We start from the raw sequence: 21546 nt of genomic DNA on the forward strand, positions 1-21546 counted from the left end.
AATCTAGTTTATTGTGACAAATTATTTTAAATGTTAAAAAGTGGTCTAATCTCAGCTGATCAAATGGTATCTAATAATAATAATACTCAGAATTTAAGAATTTTGCTATCCAAATATGTAAATTTTTTCCTTGTTGCTTTAATTTTAAATTGGTTTATGAAACTTACTGTGCAAACACAGGCTTTACAATAATTATATGTATACTTTATTTAAATATGCCTGTGGCTAAGCTAATTAAGATATCCATTTTGGGTGGTTCTAAGTGCATTGTTGGTTTTCTTAAATTAAAAAATATGTAATAAATAAGTAAATAGAGCCATTAACATTTGTGTTCTAGTTTACTAGCTGCCGGAATGCAATATACCAGAAATTGAATGGCTTTTAAAAAAAAAAATTTTTAAAGGGGAATTTTTTTTAAAAACTCCCCTTTTTAAAAAAGGGTAGTTGCTAGTTTACAGTTCCAAGGCCAAGAAAATGTCCCAATTAGAGCAAGTCTTTAGAAATTTCCAGTCAAAGGCATCCAGGGAAAGATACCTTGGTTCAAGAAGGCTGATGAAGTTCCAGTTTTCTCTCTCAAGTGAGAAGGCACATGGCGAACATGGTCAGGGCTTCTCTCTCAGCTGGAAGGGCACATAGCGAACATGGCGCCATCTGCTAGCTTTCTCTCCTGGCTTCCTATTTCATGAAGCTCCCCGGGAGGTGTTTTCCTTCTTCATTTCCAAAGGTTGCTGGCTGGTGGGCTCTCTGCTTCTCACGGCTATGTTGTTCTGCTCTCTCAGAATCGCCTAGCTTTCTCTCCTGTTGTTGTTCTCTTTTATAGGATTCCAGTAAACTAATCAAGACCCACCCAAGTGGGTGGAGACATATCTCCCCCAATCCAGTTTAACAACCACTCTTGGTTGGGTTACATCTCCAGGGAGATAATCTAATTACAGATACAAACATACAATATTGAATAGGGATTATTCTGCTTTTATGAAATGAAATTTTGATTAAAACATGGCTTTTCTGGGGGACATATATCCTTTCAAACCAGCAAAATTTGTAAATATTTGAACCTTATTTTCTACAATTATCAGCATTATGAATAAAATTAGATAGATAAATAAAAATGGATAAAAATATAGTTGCTTCCTGTTTTAAAAAAAATGATAAATTAAGCCTACTTTTGTATTTCATGCATGACTTCCTAGTTTCGGCTGACCCAATCTGAGATTTTAGATAATAATGATGATAAGAAGAAAATATCTTTACATTTATATCTTCTTTTTAAAGAAATTTATTGACATAATCTTGACCTTTTTTATCATCTTAATAATATATGGACTTGTCTCTCCTATCAGAGAATACTATGTAAAAAAGTCTCATGCATCTATCTCACATTTATACTGACATTCCTTCCTTTTTCTTGGATTTTGAAGTTTTATTCATTTTTCTGTATAACTTCAAAGGAACTCTCAGGAAGGGTTTGCAGGTTGTTTATTTTCTTAGCCATTACATGGTATCTCACCCTCTCTAGCCATTGTCTTCTTAAATGTCATAATGTAGAGTAGAGTACATGGCTAAGACCAACCTAAAAATATTTGTTCCTTTGGGGGTAATTTATTATTTATGCCTTAGAGGTTCACTAAATTTTCAGTAATGTCTAAAGTATAGATTTTTGTTTTATTTGTGTGTGTATCTAGGAGATACACATACACCATCCCTAAAAAATATTTAGTGTTTACTTCTCCTCTTCGATTTTCTTTCTCAAACCTCAGTGCCTTCACTGGCTCACCTCCAGTGGGTTTCTTCTTTTATTTTGGTCACCTAGATTGGTCCTCCTTCTCTCCCATTTTCTCTCTAATTAATTTAATTTTTTTTTTCTCTGCTCCCTGGGTAAATTTTAAGTTTTTCTTCTACTTTACCTACTCGATTTTGCATGGTATCCTATTTGCAAGGTTCATCTGCCACTGAGATTTTCCATTTGGTAGGCAAATTTTCCATTTCTAGCCAATTTTCCCTAAACTTGGACTTATCCTCTGCTTTCTGAGTGCTCCACATAATGACTGCAGTGCTTTTTGAAACTTGCTGTTAACAATAATCAGAAATTTTCTCAAATTTTATTGGTATCACACAGTAAATCTATTTCAAATTGTGCCCATTGATCTCTCTTTCTGAACTACAGTTTCTTTTCCAGGTCTGGTGCTTTTTCCGCTTGCTCATCCTTATGACTGGAGACCCGGGCTTGTCAGTATACTGGTTAATATAATTTGCCACTCAGATTGACCAGCATCCCTGACAAAATCCTTCCCACTTTGATGAAGGGAGAGATTCTACTTTTGCAGGACCAGCCCAGAGAGCCCACAGTGTAGGGAATGGGGTGGGGGAAGGTGGGAAGAGGTAAAAGCCCAACAGGACCGTCCTCCCTCAGCTGTCCTGGAGAGACCCTGCTTCTCCCCACAGCGCAGGGCCAGCGCGCCCAGGGCCACCAGCCTTCCCCGCCAGGTCGGTAAACCTGCAATAAGGCTTTCTCTGCTTTGCTTCCTATAGGATCGCCCGGATGATCCGTCAGGAAAGAGGCAACGCCCTGCTCGTGGGAGTGGGGGGCACAGGAAAACAGTCTCTCACCAGACTCGGAGCTCATATATGCGGTTACAAATGTTTGCAGATCGAACTTAGCCGAGGCTATAATTATGACAGTTTTCATGACGACCTAAGGAAGTTGTACAGAATGGCTGGCGTGGAAGACAAAAACATGGTTTTCCTTTTCACCGATACCCAGGTACATTTAAAGAGCCCCAGAGTTTAGAGCAGGAAAGGACAGCTGATGCAATGGCGTGTGTACTTTGAACAGTTTGTGTGAGGCAGTTTGTGTGTTCCCTCCGACAACAGATTCCTTGGGCCTTGTAAGAGATTATGGTGATAAAAGGTTAGAGGAAAGTTTCTTCTCTTTGAGGGCAAGAACAAAGACAGCATAAGTAATATGCTGTTTCTGTAGAAAAGACATATGTAGAAAGCAATTCCCTAAGTGAAATCAGTTATTAGGGAAATACACTTTACCCAAGAAAAGAAACTAAATAAGGACTATGTTTCAGGGTTAAATGAACTTTTAAATAAAAATAGGACTTCACTGTGTTCCAACCCAGCACATCCCCAAGACTGAAACACTTAGGCAGCGAGTTACCCATGAGTTTAATTAGGGACTAACAAACAGAAGAAGATTTACCCCAATGTCAGCTGATGGGGAAGTGGAAGTCAGGCTCCATGCTGGCCAGAGCAGGAGGCAGGGTTTTATAATGCATGTAGACAAAGGAGGCACAGAGCCTGGAGAGTCTGGCACATGTTGCTAACAAAGTTAACTATTTTCTTAGAAAACAGTAACATTTCAAGGTTTCCTGAAACATACAGGATATAGATTCAGTATTGATGCATTGTAGGGAAAGTAGGGTAGCTGATCAGAAGGTCTCAAAAGGTCTATCTAAGTGGCTTGCCCTGTTTTCCTTCTGGCCTGGGCTCTGCTCCTGCTGGCTGCTATGGGTTGAAAGTTCTCTTCCTCTAAAAGTTTCTGTGTGGTTGTTAGTTTTCCTAGCACCTACTGTAGTTTATTTGTAAATTAAATGGGGAAAGACAGTGTTAGTCCAAGGGGAGCTCCTTGGGTAGTCACAATCTGTGTCTACAATGAGCAATTTAAGTGATTTTGACTTTATGGTAGAGTATTCTTTACATTAACTGTATTTATGCATTTTAGCTTTAGGGAAAACAAAACTTTATAGAAATTAGTCAAGGAATAAAAAAGTGATAGATTTAACCCACAGATATTTTAAACCTCCATTTAATTTTTAAAACAACATAAACAGGATTAAATACAAACATAAAATGGGAAGAATATTTCTAAGATCTATGACACGCAGTGAGTTTACAACATAAATAAATATTTATTACAAGTGAATAAGGGAAAAAACACACTGAATGAAGAAATATCAGAATAAAATAAGATAAAAGGATTTTAAAAAGAATGTGAGCAAAAGGTTCCTAAAAAAAATACAAAAGAAGGGCTTAAACATATGAAGAGAAGTTCAGCTCCACCAGTGCTCACAGAAATTTAGATAAAGAAACCTGCCAGTGTTCTTGGCCTCGCACATTGACAAAGATTAAAATTCATAATATGCAGTTTTGGCAAAAGTGTGGGAAAGCAGGACCTCAAAGAACTTGGTAGGTTATGAATTCAAACTTTTCCTGGAAAGTGTTAGGTCTCAGAAAGAAAATTCTAAGAGCAAAAGGAACTCTTGATACAGAGCCTTCCTCAGTCCCCCTCCTCAGCATCCTTGGCAGGTCCAAGGATCCAGGTATAAACCTGTTACAAGCCCCCATCCAATCTGGAAACAACACACCACCTAGTAGGCACCCTGCCCTCCCAGTATCACTGTCCCTTTAAAGCACAACCCCCAGAACAAAGATCCAGAGCCATTTTCTCTTCCCACCTGCTGGCTCCCCAGGTGGCAACCAATTTCAGGCTCCTATCTGCTTTCTCCCTTTTGTTCTCCTACCTGCTTCCACCCTGCTTTATTCCTTCAATAAATCTGTTAATCTTTAACTTGCTGTCTTGTGTGGAATCCTTAACACTCATGCCTAACAGAAAGTAATTGGCAATATATATATGTAAAGCCTTTACAGTACTCTTAAAAATAATCAAAGCTGAACACAAAGTTTTGTGTACAAGCATATCTATTAAAGAATCTTCAAATAATAGTTTTAATGTGAAATAGCCTCATTGTATAGTGAGAGAGAGATCCAAAAGTAAATTATGGCAGAATCATAGAATACAGTATAAAAAATTAAAAATTGTATTGTAAACATGTATATTAATTAACATGAAAAATGTTTATGATGCATTGTTACATCATAACACATATATAGAATGTCTGCAATCTATGTTTTTGGATTTAATTTATCTCCAAACAGATATGGCATGTACACAATCAGAAAGCATCTGGGTCACATAATTGTAATGATTTTTTTCTTAGTAATGTTTATCATAGTTTCTAATTATTCTAAAATTAAAATATTTCCTATAGAATTTTTAATGTTGCTTTTAAAAATCAAGCAAGTTACATAAAATATGAAAAGACTCCAAATTTTACAACTCCAGAGACTAAATCAGATTTTCTGCTCTAACTTTAAACAAGCAAAAGCCATCATGCTCTGTTGAGAGTGAATCAATCTCAAATATTCCATGTGAATGAAAGGTAAATGTGACCATAACAGCTAAAATTCATTTGTGTATAAATATGCTCACATATTTATATATGTGCAAAACTGTTATAAATGTGAGAGGAAATCAAGAGAAATACAATATTAAAAATAAAGTTTAATATTATTACAAAGAATAGAATACAGAATAGAAATAAGTATGTTTAGATCATATAAAAAATATAATTTCAAGGTTGGAATTAATACACTAAATACTATAATTATATTTTCCAAGAAAACAAATATTTCCAGTGTTACTGAAGTTTTACAAAAATTGATCATATCTACATATAAAGAAATTTTCAATAAATTGAGAAAATCACAAACTGTGCTAATACTCTTTGCCCATGCTTTTTTTTTAATGCTGCATGATGGGGGTTACATTTCCTTCTTTTTCCATGTGAGTAACCCATTATTGCAGCACCATTTGTTGAATTTTTATTTGTTTGTCTTCTTGTTTGTTTCTTAGAGGGAAACGCATAGTCAGGGAATCAAACCCGAGTCTACCACATGGCAGGCGAGAATTCTACCACTGACCTACCCTTACACCTCTGACCAAACTTTTTTTTTGCCTTTTTTTAACTTTATTAATTAAAAAAATTAACAAACAAAACATTAAGAGATCATTCCATTCTACATATACAATCGGTAATTCTTAATATCATCACATAGTTGCATATTCATTATTTCTTAGAACATTTGCATCAATTTAGAAAAAGAAATAAAAAGACAACAGAAAAAGAAATAAAACAATAACAGAGAAAACAAAGTTTATACATACCATACCCCTTACGCCTCGCTTTCATTTACCACTAGCATTTCAAACTAAATTTATTTTAACATTTGTTCCCCCTATTATTTATTTTTATTCCATATGTTCTACTCTTCTGTTGATATAGTAGATAAAAGGAGCATCAGACACAAGGTTTTCACATCCGCAGAGTCTCATTGTGAAAGCTATATCATTGTTCAGTCATCATCAAGAAACGTGGCTACTGGAACACAGCTCTACATTTTCAGGCAGTTCCCTCCAGCCTCTCCACTACATCTTGAACAACAAGGTGATATCTACTTACTAAGAATAACCTCCAGGATAACCTCTCGACTCTGTTTGGATCAAACTTTTAATCAAAGGAGAAATTAATGATGTAGCTCAGAACTTTAAAATATTAACACAAAGAACTCCTGGGTCAAGAAATTAAAAATCAAAATCTCTACTTAGGGAATAGTGAAAATGAACTTAGTATTTAAAAAAAATCAATGGAATGCAACCAAGCAGTTAATTTAAAACTATCTGTTTTAGTTCGCTAGCTGCCGGAATGCAACACACCAGAGATGGATTGGCTTTTAATAAAAGGGAATTTATTTAGTTAATGTACAGTTCTTCAGAGGAAAGGCAGCTAACTTTCAACTGAGGTTCTTTCTTATATGGGAAGGTACAGGGTGGTCTCTGCTGGCCTTCTCTCCAGGCCTCTGGGTTCCAACAACTTTCCCTAGGGTGATTTCTTTCTGTTTCTCCAAAGGCCTGGGCTGAGCTGCGAGTGCTGAGGTGAAGTACACTGAGCTGCTTGGGCTGTGCTATGTTGAGTCTCTCATTTAAGCACCAGCCAATTAACTCAAACATCATTCATTGCAGCAGGCACGCCTCTTAGCCAACTGCAGATGTAATCAGCAACAGACAGGTTCACACACCCTTGGCTCATGTCCACAGCAATAGATCTAGGCACCTTCACCTGGCCAAGGTGACAACTGAATCTAACTACCACACTACCTAAATTAGTTGACTTCAAAGTTTAGGGGGAAAAGGTCACAAGGAAGCATCGATAAAAATAAGTCAAGAAAACAATAAGATAAAAACAGAAATAAACAAATTTGAGCAAAGAGAAATATGGTTTGTTCTTGGGAAAAATTTACAATTATATCAAGTTCATTCAAGAAAAAACAAAAACATACAAATGAAAAAATCAATTGTCATAATTAAATATATAGGATTCAAATTTCTATAATACTAAAAAGCTAACTGAAACAAAAGGATAATTAACACATTTCAAAGCATTTACATCAATTTTAGGGGCGAAGGTTTATTTCATAATATTTTTAGTACTTATTCAAATTTGAAAGAAAACCCTATTATGAGTGGTTACAAAGTATGAACAAATAGTTCATTTTAAAAAGGGAAAGTGATAAATGTGTGATAGTATTTGTCTTATTAATAGTCAAAGAAATGCGAATTAAATCCCTAAAGGAAACATTTACACTCCCAAATTAATAAAACTGGTTGATAAATATAAGTGAAATCACACTTGAACTGAATGAAAAAGAGTAGAATTTTCAAATCCATAAACTATCCATGCATTTTAGTTGCCAATCTCAGTCTTGAGAATTTATCCTGAGGAAAAACTCCAACTGAGGAGAAAAGCAGTCGGCCCAAAGATGTGCTTATTTAATATTAACAGTACTGTAAACCATCTAAGACCCTGTAAATATATGACATAACAACTTAAGGTGTATCATGCTCTCATTAATGGTTATAAATATGATGAGTGCTCTGCAGAGCCAAGGATTAATATTGAGGAGAAAATGGGAGGGATGAACAGAAAATGCCTGTACATATGGCTTCAACCATGCATGCCTTTTAAGAAAGAAAGCAGGAAGGAAAAAGGAAAAATAAATGTACTGGCTATGTTTGAATACTAGGACTCCATTTTTTAAGATTGTATTTTCTAAAAGATAAGATTAAGTCAATGTGCACTTTAGGCTGCATATTTGCTTTATAGTTTACATGAAATAGATAGAAAATGGTGAGTGATTATAATGGCCCTTCTGCTTTCTTCTGCAGATTGTAGTGGAGGAATTTTTAGAAGATATAAATAACATCCTGAACTCAGGCGAAGTGCCTAATTTATTTGAAAAAGATGAACTGGAGCAGGTTTTAGCAGCCACTAGACCAAGAGCAAAAGATGTAGGAATTTCCGAGGGAAATAGAGATGAGGTAGGACAACACACTGGAATGGTTATATGGTTTTGTAAACAAAAATTTGTCATTTTCTTAGATTTTTATTTAAGGGTCCACACATTCCCTAAAGAAGTCCGTGGATAGAAGGGTTTGGTTTGGTTTGTTTTCAGTGTAATTGGTTTCTTTTGCTATCCTATGCATTTAATTTCCTGCGATTAAAACATGGGTTCACTAGACTTCCAGGGAGCTCCATGGAAAGCAGGAAACTGACACTGCTGCCTCACAGAGCTCCTGGTGTTGTCCAAACCAGCCAGCTTCCCCACCCTTCTTGAAGCACAGGTGTATTTCACAGGCCCATAGCCCCCTGCCTGAGGAGGGCAGAAGGCCAGAGTCTGCCCTCCTTGCCTGTCTACAAAGTTGAAATCCAGCTAAGATGCAAATGTATCTCCCCAGGCTCCCTCAGGAACAGTTGTAACTGCTCTCCACTTCAGTTTCCCGCCACAGCGCTTGATTTAGCTACCCGAGCTCTCCTTTCCCCTATCTCTGCACCTTCTTTAACTTTTTTGGTTGTTCCTTCTCATGTCATCTTTTCTTCGGCTTTTCCTGAGAATCTCCTCCACTACTAGCTCAGGATTTATAGTTACAGAAAACAGGACCTACTTCAACTCATATAAGCAGAAAGGGATTTATCAGAAGGACCCAGAATGATGGGGAGGGACAAAGAAAGATTCTAGCAGAACTCCTTGGAACGAGCATAAAGTGAATGCTGTGGAAGTGGATGGCCAAGGAAGCTGCTGCCTCAGCTACAGGCACTCCACTCAGCATGCCCCTCCTTCAGCTTCTGGCTCCTAAACCATACCTTCTGCCCCACGCAGTAAGCTGCTGAATGGATAGCACATCCAGACATACTGGCTCCAGGACCATGCCGCTTCGGCCAGGCTGTATACCTGCAAAACTGATGCTCTACATTCCCACATTTCTCTCCCAAGAAAACTCCATCCTAAATTCAAACCTTACAAAGAATACCTCTCTCCACTTTTTTCAAAGTGTCTCCTCAAATACATTGATGACAAGGACCTAAATCATATCCAGAACCCCAATTTCAGTGGCGTCTGCAAAGTGTCATTTTTCATTTTTCCAGACTTCGCCATAGAAAGGGGTTGGAATGGATTCTGAGCAAGCAGTTCACTCACAAATATTTTTTATATTTGAGAATGGTATCCTCAAATTTATTAGCCAGTGCTTATGTTCGCTGTGGTTTCATCCTCATTCTAATTTGACAAACATCTTCCTTTTGTCCAGGTGTTTCAGTACTTTATCAGCAGAGTCCGTCAGAAGCTGCACATTGTTCTCTGCATGAGCCCCGTTGGGGAGGCCTTTCGATCCCGATGCCGGATGTTTCCATCCCTCGTGAACTGCTGCACCATTGACTGGTTTGTGCAGGTTGGTGACATCCAGGATAACTCTTCAAAATGTGGGACTTGCTTGATTTTAAAGGGTTTGTGTACTGTCAAAGAATGGGCACTTGCATTTGCTTTAAATCCCACTAGGAATTTACTCATCTATAAGGGGCAGCAATTATGAAATGATTATCATCAAACAAATGTAAAAACAGGATTTATAAAGAAAGAGGAAACCACTGAATTTAGCAATGACGTCATCATCGGTGAACTTGGCAAGAGCCCAGTTCAGTTTTAGTGGAGTGGTAGGAGAGAGGGTCCAAGAGAGAAGAGGGGTGAGGAATTAGAGACAGTGAGTGCAGGCAGCTCCTTGATAGTCTTGCCTTAAAGGAGAGTGAAGAAGTGGGGCGATAGCTAGAGGGGTTTGTGAGGTTAAATGGAAAGCACAAACAGCGTGTGTGTGTGTGTGTGCGCGCGCGCATGCTGATGAAAATGATCCAGAAAAAGAGAAATATATTGAAGATGCAGCCAACACCTGTAAGCATTGTTGGGTTCAGTGTCCTGGGCTAGGCAAGAAGGGAGGGTTCTTGGTTATCCAAGAAGATGCTGGCCCGAGCAGAGGGCATCTGCAGCTTACTCACTGTAAGTGACATATGAGCACAGGTGGGTGGGTGGGTGGATGCGCAAGTGGGAGCTTGTTCAAGTTCTGTTTTCATTGCTTCTATTTTGTATGTGTGCTGTTAGAAATGAGGTCATCAATTGGGAGTGAAGATGAGGGGGATGTGCTGGAGGTGTGAGGAGGTGGACTACTGTGTGAAAATGAACATATAGAAAACATAGTAGGATTCCTGGCCCTAATGGCCTACTTGAGCTGTTGTCATGGATTTAAAGTGTGGCCGGGCAACGTGGTTGTGGGTTTTTCTCCAACCAGGCTCCGCTGCACAGTTGCAGGCATGGGGTAACAGGAAAGGTCATTCAACAAGGGTTCAGTTGTCCTCGAAGAAATGAGAAGTGTCCAGGACAGTGATTATAATGAAGGACTCAGGGTCCAAGCTGTGTAATAATCAGAGTGAGGACGTGAGGTCCTGGCAATGTATATAATTTATTCATGAAATCATTCTAAAAACACCCAGTCAGTCATTCATTCATCAAAGATGTGTTGAGCAAATACGTGTTGAAACAATTAGAAAACAATTTCTAAGTGCCACACACTGTTGAGGACCCAATGGTGGGTGAAAGCAGACCTGGGCCACCCGACTGAGGGACAGAACCATTCAATTCATTAAGCATCACAAACACCAGTGGGAGCTTACCAGGTGAAAGGGGAGACAAGGCAGGGAAGAGGGCTGGAGAAATACGCTATCCTCCATTGTTACACCAGTGACTAACAGAGTTTCCAAATTATCTCCTGATTCAGTGGCCCAGAGAAGCACTTCTTTCCGTATCTAAGACATTTTTCTCAAGTGTTGATGCTGGCAATGAAGAGCTAAAAGAAAAGCTTTCCCTCATGTGTGTGAACGTTCACTTGAGCGTCTCTCAGATGGCAGAGCGCTACTACACGGAGCTCCGGAGACGCTACTACACCACGCCCACCTCCTACCTGGAACTGATCAACCTCTACCTGTCCATGCTGAGTGAAAAGAGGAAGCAGCTGATGTCAGTAAGTTTCATATGAGCAGTAAACTTATGCTTGTTTTTTTTTTTTTACTTAAACTCAAAAGTTTTACGAGAATGAGTGAACGTTCCATGTACCACCATTTCCTTGCCAGCGTCCTCTACATCCTAACATGTACCATTGACACCCTGCAGTATGATGAGAAGGTGCCTCCTGCTATACTAGAGATGCTTCGCTCCAGGTGCCTTCTGACTCCTTGATACTTAGAATTTGTCTTCTGTTGTTTCCATAGTGTCCTTGGCCCAGGAGAATGACATGGACCTTGAACAGCTTCAAACTTAAGTCTTTATCCATCTCTGTAGTATTTAAATAGGAAGAACAACTTCTTTGTTCAGCAGTCAAGGTGGGATTTTTAGTGGTCTAACAGATGCTAGTGGTCCTCAGAGCCAGAACTTTTCCATCAGACAGACTATGGGCAATCTACCTTCCGCCTCCGTCCTGCTGCCCGGCCATGGGCACATCATATAACTCTCTCAGACTCAGGAAGGAAATAAGACTAAAAATATATATCTATCTACTTCTTGCATCATTGTGGAATTTAAATAACATCCTGTTCATGTTATTTCGTGCTTTCATGTTGGGACTATCTGCTGATAGATACGAGGTGCTCGCAAGAGCATGGCCACCATCCTCATCGTCATCGTTATCATCACCAACAGCCTGTAAACACAACCTAACATTTTCACCATGTTACACACAGTAAAAATGGAGGCATTTACCATTTAGATATTTACTAAAATGTTGTTCAGAGAGATTTTCAACTTGCTAAAATGCCTGTAAAATAACCTGATTCTTCTGAAACCTGTTAACTTAAGCTAACGTATTCTAACCCACCTCCAAAAAACAGTTGTCCCCAGTACCCCCTCTGCCCGAGTGTACCCCTTTGATCCTGGTCAAGAGGCCCCTACCACTAGGAAGTAGGACTCAGCTCCACCAATCAGAGCTGTCACCCAGGACCTTCTCCGTGGGCCCTCTTCTGCCTTCTGACCCACCTCAAGTAGAAAGCTCCCAGAGCTGTGGCCTCCTGGGACTCCTGTCCATACTTGTTCTTCACTCACTGAAGATGCTGCCATGAGGAATACAAATAATAAGGTGTGGTCCCTGCCCACAGTGAGCCCACAGTTCAGTTCTACTATGGCCAGGCAGAAGGGAATAGCCTGGAGAAGGGAATAGCCCCTTCCTTAGGATTCTGTTACCTAAAGATTTCTGGGGGCTCACAACTTATGTATTATGATTCTATAAATGTCCAATTGTACTACAGGAGTAACAGTTGTCAGTAAATTTGTGATACTCATTATAATTTAAACTTTAATTTTCATTTAGGCACGAGATCGGGTGAAGAATGGTATAACCAAGCTATTAGAAACAAACGTACTAGTAGACAAAATGAAATTAGATCTTTCAGCTTTAGAACCTGTCCTTTTAGCCAAGTCCCAAGATGTCGAAGCCCTGATGGAAAAACTGTCAGTGGACCAGGAAAGTGCTGATCAGGTAGGCTGCAGTACCTGGCAGTGTTCGTAAGAAAGTTTTGGTAACCACCTGATCACATAATATGAAAATTGATTAGATAATTTTATTTTATAGGTCATTAAAATAATTAAGCAACAGATAAATGGTGCATGTTTTAAAGTTATAACCTGTCTCCCTTCAGTAAATCAGCCTGGTTCTCTTCCTGGGAATGGGTGCATCCCAATGAATGGGACAAAGTGAGTTACAAGTAAAATGACTCCTACAAAGATAAAATACCCTCTTCCAAAAAGGAACGTTATTATAAATTTGTCTCCATTAATCTATCAACATGGCATAAGAGAGACAAAGGAAACATAAAATGTGATATAATTAGCCCCCTTTCATCTACCACTCTAGTCCAAAGGGGCAGATAGTTCTCATTCTTTTATTATTATTATTATTATTTTATGTCTTTTGTATTATCAAATGAAAACAACATACAAACATTCTGCGTATGGTATACAATCAATGGCTCACACTATTATCACATAGTAGTATATTTATCACCATGATTATTTTTCAGAACATTTGCATCACTCCAGAAAAAGAAATAAAAAGAAAAAAGAATAAACTCGCACATACCATACCCCTTACCCCTCCCTCTTATTGACCCCTAGTATTTCCATCTACCCAATATATTTTAACCTTTGTTCCCCCTACTTTTTTCTATACCCCTTACCACTCCCTTTCATTGTTTGCTAATATTTCAATCTACTCAATTTATTTTAACATTTGTTCCCCTTATTTTTTATTTATTTTTAATGCATATTTTTTACTCATCTGTCCATACTGTACATAAAAAGAGCATCAGACACAAGGTTTTCACAATCACACAGTCGCTTTGTGAAAGCTATACCATTTTATAATCATCTTAAAGAAACATGGCTACTGGAACATAGCTCTACGGTTTCAAGCATTTCCCTCTAGCCTCTCTAATACACCTTAAACTAAAAAGGAGATATCTATAAAATGCATAAGAATAACCTCCAGGATAACCTCTCGATTCTCTTTGGAATCTCTCAGCTACTGACACTTTCTTTTGTCTCATTTCTCTCTTCCCCCTTTTGATCTAGAAGGTTTTCTCAATCCCTGGATGCTGAGCCCCAGCTCATTCTAGGATTTCTATCCCATGTTGCCAGGGAGATTTATACCCCTGGGAGTCATGTCCCATGTAGAGAGGGGGAAGTTGGTGAGTTTGCTTGCCAGGTTGGCTGAGCGAGATATAGGCCACATCTGAGCAACACGAGAGGTTCTCTTGGGGGCGACTGTCAGCCTAATTTTAAGTCCCCCAAGGGGACGTTGCAAATACTTTTTTATTCACTGTTCAGATCACTCTGTGATTTGTTGGGGCCTCACTCTGGACAAACCTACAAAATCTCATGCCGTATTCAAGGTTCCATGTTCTTAAATGGTGTTCAATTAAACTGTCCGTATAAGTTGTATTATGAAATGCACTAGTAAATATGAATTTTATAACAAATAAACATTTTTGGCTTTAGTCTCACACATAAGTTAAAGTTTTAAAATATGAATGACCATCTATTTTCATCACCCTGCAATATTGACATTCCTTTGTTCTTTCTCATGCAAAAACATTTTTTAATTTGTACATTTAGTCACTATCATTGTACACTCTAGGCGTTCCTAGATTATACCATCTCAGTCTTTATAGTCAGATAGTTCTCATTCTTATTGGTGTGGTTTTTAAACATTAAAATTCAAATAATGAGGCCACATACACAGTTGTGTTTCAATTGTTAGGTACGTCATATTGTGCAAGAAGATGAAGCAATGGCAAAAGTGAAAGCTGAAGAAACCCAAGCGATAGCTGATGATGCTCAGAGAGACCTGGAAGAAGCTCTTCCTGCACTTGATGCTGCCAATAAAGCCCTGGATTCCTTGGATAAAGCAGACATATCAGAAATCAGAGTTTTTACAAAGCCCCCGGATATGGTCATGACCGTGATGGAAGCAATTTCCATTCTCTTGAATGCCAAGTAAGTAATTCAGAATTATGCATGACCAGAATACTTGGTGGGATTTTTCTGCTGTTTTTCTCCATTTTTGTTTTTAGGATTTCACTCTTTCCTCGTTCCCCTCACTGATTCTTTCAGTCGTGAACAAATTGAAACAGTCAGCATTTTTTTGACATCTATTTTGTGCTAGATGATGGAAGATATAAATTTTTTCTCAACTAGGTGCATACAGTCTAGTGTGGAGACAGACATGAAAAATAATTTCAAGACAATGCAAGAGCTGAATAGTACGGGAAGTGCCAAGAAAAGAGTGCTTAAGTCCCACCTGGGGACGCATGAGCAGGTTTTTCAAGAGATGAAGTGCAGGCAGAGAATGGGACAGTGGGAAGCCCAGGGACCTTTGATGCTCATGGAATGGGATGGCGCTAGGCAGGAGGGCGACAGTTGCATCACGAAAAGTCTCATAGGCTGGGGCTATGCAGTTTGGGTTTTCATCTTTGGAGATCTGCAGTTCTCAAATTTTCTTTAGCAACACAACCAGTTTTCCAACAAATACTGTGTTACAAAGGACTTTGCAGTGTGAAACTAGTAAGAACAGGGTAGCAGGCCAGAGCACCCCCTCCAGGCCTCCTGGCAGACACTCAAACTGGCACCTGCCTGGGGCCAGGGGGCTGCAGAGCACAATGGATACCCCTGCCATCAGGGACTGAGAACTACCAACATCTTTGACATAATCAGATTTTCACATTAGAAAAACCAATCTGGTGAAAGTTCAGAAGGAGAGACATAAAACCCAGTATAAGGTGATTGTAGTGGTCCTGACAAGAGATTTTAAGGCCCTAAACTAAGGTAAAGGGTGCAAATTGTGGGACCCTGGGGCATTTTTTAAATAAAGCTATCACCTCTATCTTGCCTTCTACTTCTAAAACTCTGTAATCTTATCATTCATTCTCCACCAATACTGGGTTGTATGGAAACTTGGTCATCCAGTTACCTTTTTCTCCATGAATTACAGTGCACTTTTACTAAAACTCCCAATTACTGGGATTATAGAACCAAAATTAAAACTACCCATTTATTGGGATATCATAAGGTTATCAAAGAAATAAATTTATTTTTGTTATTATATTGCTTTATTATAATACTATTAACTTATCATGTCTGTCTTTCAGGCCTGATTGGCCAACAGCAAAGCAACTTCTGGGTGACTCTAACTTCCTTAGAAGACTGTTAGAATATGATAAGGAAAACATAAAGCCTCAAATATTGGCCAAGCTTCAAAAGTATATTAATAATCCTGACTTTGTGCCTGAAAAAGTTGAGAAAGTTTCCAAAGCATGTAAATCCATGTGCATGTGGGTGAGAGCAATGGATCTGTACTCTCGAGTACTCAAAGAAGTCGAACCAAAGAGGCAAAAACTTCGTGCTGCACAGGTACATTCTCAATAGTGTGATATTTTGTGGAATTAAAAGCCATGATCACTTGTCACTGAGCTCCCTGTACCATGTGTACATGAACCTATATGGTATAGATAATGACAAAGGTTTTGGAAATTAACATTCTTTTTAAATGATAACCAACTTGGCAAAGTTTGTTTCAGAAATGAGCTAAAAATGAGCCCTTTTCCAGTATAAAAGGAAAGTAGAGTCCTTAGTATGTTCATCCAAAAAGAGGGAAATAGGTCTATGGTATTTTTGAGGTGCCTTCTATCTCTGGCACCTGATAGTATGTGTTAAATGCTCTCATACTGGATGGTATCATCGAAAGTTCTAAAAACCAGCTCAAACCACAATCAGATGTAAGGTCCTTAGTCTTCCCAATTAGAGCAAACAATTGTCATTTAAAGGAGCAAGTTGCCTACTGTATTGTGTGGCAAAGTCTTTCTCTTGAAAGCCAGATAGTAAATGCTTTAGGCTTTGAGAGCCAAATGGTCCTTGTTGCAACTACTCAACTCTGCCATTGCCATGCAAAAGCAGTCACAGACAACATATAAATGAATGAGCATGACTGTGTTCCAATACACCTGTATTTATGGGCACTAGCATTTCAATTTCAATTATGACATTCCAAAATATTATTCTTGTTTTTATTTTTTCCAACCATGTGAAAGTATAAAAACTATTCTTAGTTCACAAGACGCACAAAAACAGACAGCTGGATTTGAACTTCAGGCCAGAGTTTGCCAACACATGCTGTAGTTAGGAAAGATTAGGTTTCACTATTACGTGGGTATTTGATTTGTTTCATCATTTCATCCACTATAGTAACTAACTCGTCCCAACAGCTTGGTATATCAGTTTTCTATTCCTTTATTTTTTAATACATGGGCAGGCACCGGGAATCGAACCCAGGTCTCCAGCATAGCAGGTGAGAACTCTGCCACTGAACCTCTGTGGCCCATCCTCTCTATTGTTTTTATGATTTTTGTATGGGCTTTGTTTCTGTTTTATTTTATTTTGTTTGCTTCTGCTGCTATTGCTTCAACATTGATATCATATCAAAATCTTTTTGAACATGAAAAAGAGAACATAAATCATATATTTTTTAATTCTCTATTATAATTGTGCAAAGTCATCCTTCTTTTGGGGCCTATTAAATTTACTTCATTTTATTAGGCTGAACTTGATATTACTATGGCTACACTGAGAGAAAAGCAAGCCTTACTAAAACAAGTGGAAGCTCAAATACAGGCATTACAAGATGAATATGACAAAAGCGTGAACGAAAAAGAAAGTCTGGGTGAGTACATTGGTCAGGAAATGCCTGATTATCAAAATTAAGAAGAGTTTTCAGGTAGTCATAGCTCAGCTTTCATGCAACATATAGGACATATTTCCATTAGACTTATTCCATTAGCCTTCTGGTATAAAGTTAGAACTGTATATGTTGTATATATTCAGCATCCTGAATCTGTGCAGGGCTTGTTGGAGCATGTCACATTATAACACAAAGCAGCATATGAATTTGATACAGAAAATAGATACTATAGGGTGGTAAGTCCAAGGATGTTGGGGTTGATCAAGGAAAGATAAGACCATGAGATGACAGCAGTACCCAGCAAACTTTATTTGGATGGTGTTGGACAAGTTTGAAAGGGAGTCTTCACAGCAGGAGACCTTCCAGAGGTAGCTGTACGAGGTCACACCCAAGTGAGAAGGGAATTGGAGAGGGAATGTTCCTGTCTAGGTAATGTCCCTCAGAAACAAAATGAGGAGTTCCTGGGTCAGAGAGCTCCAAATGGCAGCAGCAGTTTGGAGTCTTTTCAGTTCATAGAGTTTGTCTTTGCTATGGTTACCAGATGTTGGGTGCAATTTCATGAGGTATGCAAAATAGGCAGGCTCTCAGGGCTAAAATTATGCTTACTTGGCCACATTTAAAGCAATTGGGTGTGTAAAAATTTGAGATTGGCCCTGGCAAGCTCTGGGCTAGCTGAAGAAGTAAACGACATGGGGACCTATTGACGGGGCCATTTTTGGCATAATTATATAGATACAGGGACACAGATAAGGTACTATCTTCAGCCAGAGTTTGGGCTTTGTTCTGAAATGGGAAATAATGCTGAGTTGGTGAAGTTTCTTAGAGATGTATTGACATCATGAGATATATGATGCTAATTCCATTGTAAATGTAAGCAGGTAAGTAACAGAAAACTATGAGACATTGCAGAAAGAAATTACAGAAAACCTAAGTAAGTGGAAGGATATTCCATGTTCCTGAATTGGAAAGCTAAATATTGATAAGATGTCAATACCACGCAAAGCAGTTTTATAGATTCATTGCAATCCCAATCAAAATTCCAACAGCCTTCTTTACAGAATTGAAAAACCCAATCATCAAGCTTATACGGAAGGTTCAGGGGCCCTGAATAGCCAAAGCCATCTTGAAATAGAAGAATGAAATTGGAGCACACACACTTCCAGATCTTAAAACTTGTTATAAAACCACAGTAATGGGAACAGCATGATACTGGCACAAGGACAGACTTATAGACCAATGCAAAAGAATTGAGAACTCAGAAATCAATGCTCACATTTATGGCTAACTGATTTTTGACAAGGTGGCAAGGACCACTTAATTGGGAAAGAATGGTCTTTTCAACAAACAGTGCTGGAAAACTGGTTATCCATTTACAAAAAGAAAAGGGGCCCCTACCTCACACCATATATAAAAATCAACTCAAGGTAGATCAAAGACCTTAATATAAGAGAATTGCCAAACTCCTAAAAGGAAGCATGGGAAAGCATCTTCAGGACCTTGTGCTAAACAGTGGTTTCTTGGACTTTACACCAAAGCATAAGCAGCAAAGGAAAATAGAGATAAATGAAACCTCATCATAATTAAAAACTTTTCTTCCTCAAAAAACTTTATCATAAAAGTAAAAATACAGACTCCTCAATGGGAGAGAATATTTCAAAACCACATATCCAATAAAGGATTAAAATCCAGAATATATAAGAAATCCTTCAACTTAACAACAAAAAGACAAGCAACCCAATTTAAAAATGGGCAAAATACTTGAACAGATATCTATCCAAAGAAGAGATATAAATGGCCAGAAAGCACATGAATAGATGCTCAACATGATTAGCCATCAGGGAAATGCAAATCAAAGCCACAACGACATACCATTAAACACCCATTGGAATAGCTGCTATTAAGAAAACGGAAGGTAGCAGATATTGGAGTGGAAGTGGAGAAAAAGGAACACTCGTTCTGCTGGTAGGAATGTAAAATGATTCAGCCACTGTGGAAGACAGTCTGGCAGTTCCTCAGAAAGATAAGTATAAAACTACCATATGACCTGGCAATCCCACTTCTAGGTATATATCCACAAGAACTGAAAGCTGGAACTCAAACAGATATTTGCACACCAATGTACATAGCAGCATAATTCACAATTGCCAAAAGATGGAAGCAACCCAACCAAACAATGGATAAATAAAATGTGGTATATACAAACAATTGAATAGTTTCCTGTAAAAAGGAATGGAGTCCTGACATATGCGACAACATGGATGAACCTTAAAGACGTCATACTGAGTGAAATAAGCAAGCCAGACACCAAAGAACAAATATTGTATGATAGCACTGATTTGAGAAAATTAGAATAAGCAAAATCATAGAGTCAGAATCTAGAATATAATCAACAGAGGGTGGGGTAAGGATAGGGAATGGAGAGTTAAGGCTTAAAATATACAGGGTTCCTAGATGGAAATGTTATAATAATGGGCAGTGATGATGGTAGCACAACATTGTGAATGCAATCAACAGCACTAAAATATATATCCAAATGTGATTTAAAGGGAAAATATTAGTATATATGGTAATAGAATAATTTTTTTTTTTAATTCATGAAACTACACTACACAGTGAGCTCTAAATTAAACCACGGACTTTAGTTAATAATACAATTATAAAAATGTGCTTTCATCAATTGTAGCAGATGGTCCACACCAAGGTAAGGTGTTGGTAGTGGGGTGGTACATGGGAATCCTATATTTTATGTACGATTGTTCTGTGAACCCATAACTTTTCTAATGAAGGGGAAAAAATAGGTGAATACATTTTTCATATGTTAGTAAAATATTGACTAGCATAATCTGATTTTCTTAAAATCCTATAGCGAAAACTATGGCCCTGACACAAGCCCGCCTCATTCGTGCTGGGAAGCTGACAGCTGCATTAGGAGATGAGCAAGTTCGATGGGAAGAAAGCATCCAGAAATTCGAGGAGGAGATATCGAATGTCGTTGGGAATGTGTTCATAGCAGCGGCTTGTGTGGCCTATTACGGGGCTTTCACAGCCCAGTACAGGCAGCTGGTGAGAAAGGCTACTTCCTGGAGGAGCAGCGGCAGTCAGCCGAGGCTGGGAGAGTTCTCATTTCTTTGAGCTCAGATGGAGGCTCCCATTCCAAAAGTTTTCCAGGATGGAAATTACTTATACATTCCATAGCCTTTCACCTCTCCCTATCAGCCAGTGAGGGTCTATCCCTAGGTTTTCCTTAACATATTCTTTTCCCTCTGCTGCCTTAGAAAGCTATTCATCACTTACATACACAGCATAAGGACCAGGGGTAAGGAAAAGGGACATTGCGTTCTCTACCCTTGTAATCAGAAATATTATCTGAAGTCTGCCAGGATGACACTTTCTGAATTGGCTAGATGGCCGTGAGGGCTAGGCAACAGAGGAAGCGGGGCACAAGATAAATTGATGGTTCATTAATTTTTTTATCTTTATGATGAATAAAACTTCTTATTCATGAGAGAATAAAAAAATTCATCAAAATTCTTTGGAAAATTTTTAAAGCCATTTTTTAATGAAATTTGCTTCTAAAACGGTTTCACCCTTGTCCTTGAGTTATAGTACCACGTATAGGACTCATGCAAACTCTCTGGGAACTTAGGGATCACCTGATGCATGTTTCTCATGGGGCAGTGGTGACTTTGGGGGGCATCCAAAATCCTCTCCATGTGCCCCCACCCTCTTCCAAGGGGGCAATAAACAATGGTTGAAAGCCATCCTCTGTCATTTATATGTGAGAAAACTGAGGTCCAGGTAGGGGAAATAACATGCCAAAAACTGCAGCTAGTTGGTGACATCATTTTAGAACGCAGGCCTCCTGATTTTCAGTCCACTTCTTATTGCCCAGTAGTGCCTGTCCTGTGCTCTGATGCCCAGAGGCCAGTGGAGACTAGGTATGTCTCAACTCTTCCAGCCACTGCCTTACTCCTGACCACCTTTTGTGTGTGTTCTCAGTTACTGAGAGTCCCTGAGCCTGTACAAGTAAGCTTTCCTCC

At 38.6% G+C, this 21546-nt stretch overlaps 1 protein-coding gene and 1 long non-coding RNA gene across 3 annotated transcripts in view; one reads left to right on the top strand and one right to left on the bottom strand.

Annotated features, from left to right (window-relative positions):
* DNAH6 (dynein axonemal heavy chain 6) overlaps positions 1-21546 on the top strand; it is a 295021-nt gene that overhangs the window by 166921 nt on the left and 106554 nt on the right. The window contains exons 46-54 of the mRNA XM_077134752.1: positions 2533-2764; positions 8072-8224; positions 9491-9631; positions 11006-11248; positions 12587-12754; positions 14534-14769; positions 15921-16182; positions 17365-17488; positions 20373-20569. Coding sequence (XP_076990867.1) covers positions 2533-2764; positions 8072-8224; positions 9491-9631; positions 11006-11248; positions 12587-12754; positions 14534-14769; positions 15921-16182; positions 17365-17488; positions 20373-20569 — 1756 coding nt within the window. The remainder of the gene's footprint in view (positions 1-2532; positions 2765-8071; positions 8225-9490; positions 9632-11005; positions 11249-12586; positions 12755-14533; positions 14770-15920; positions 16183-17364; positions 17489-20372; positions 20570-21546) is intronic.
* LOC143661261 (uncharacterized) overlaps positions 1-21546 on the bottom strand; it is a 201515-nt gene that overhangs the window by 64776 nt on the left and 115193 nt on the right. The window lies entirely within an intron of this gene.

Source organism: Tamandua tetradactyla, chromosome 17 (genome assembly GCF_023851605.1).
Source record: "Tamandua tetradactyla isolate mTamTet1 chromosome 17, mTamTet1.pri, whole genome shotgun sequence".
Taxonomy (NCBI): domain Eukaryota; kingdom Metazoa; phylum Chordata; class Mammalia; order Pilosa; family Myrmecophagidae; genus Tamandua; species Tamandua tetradactyla.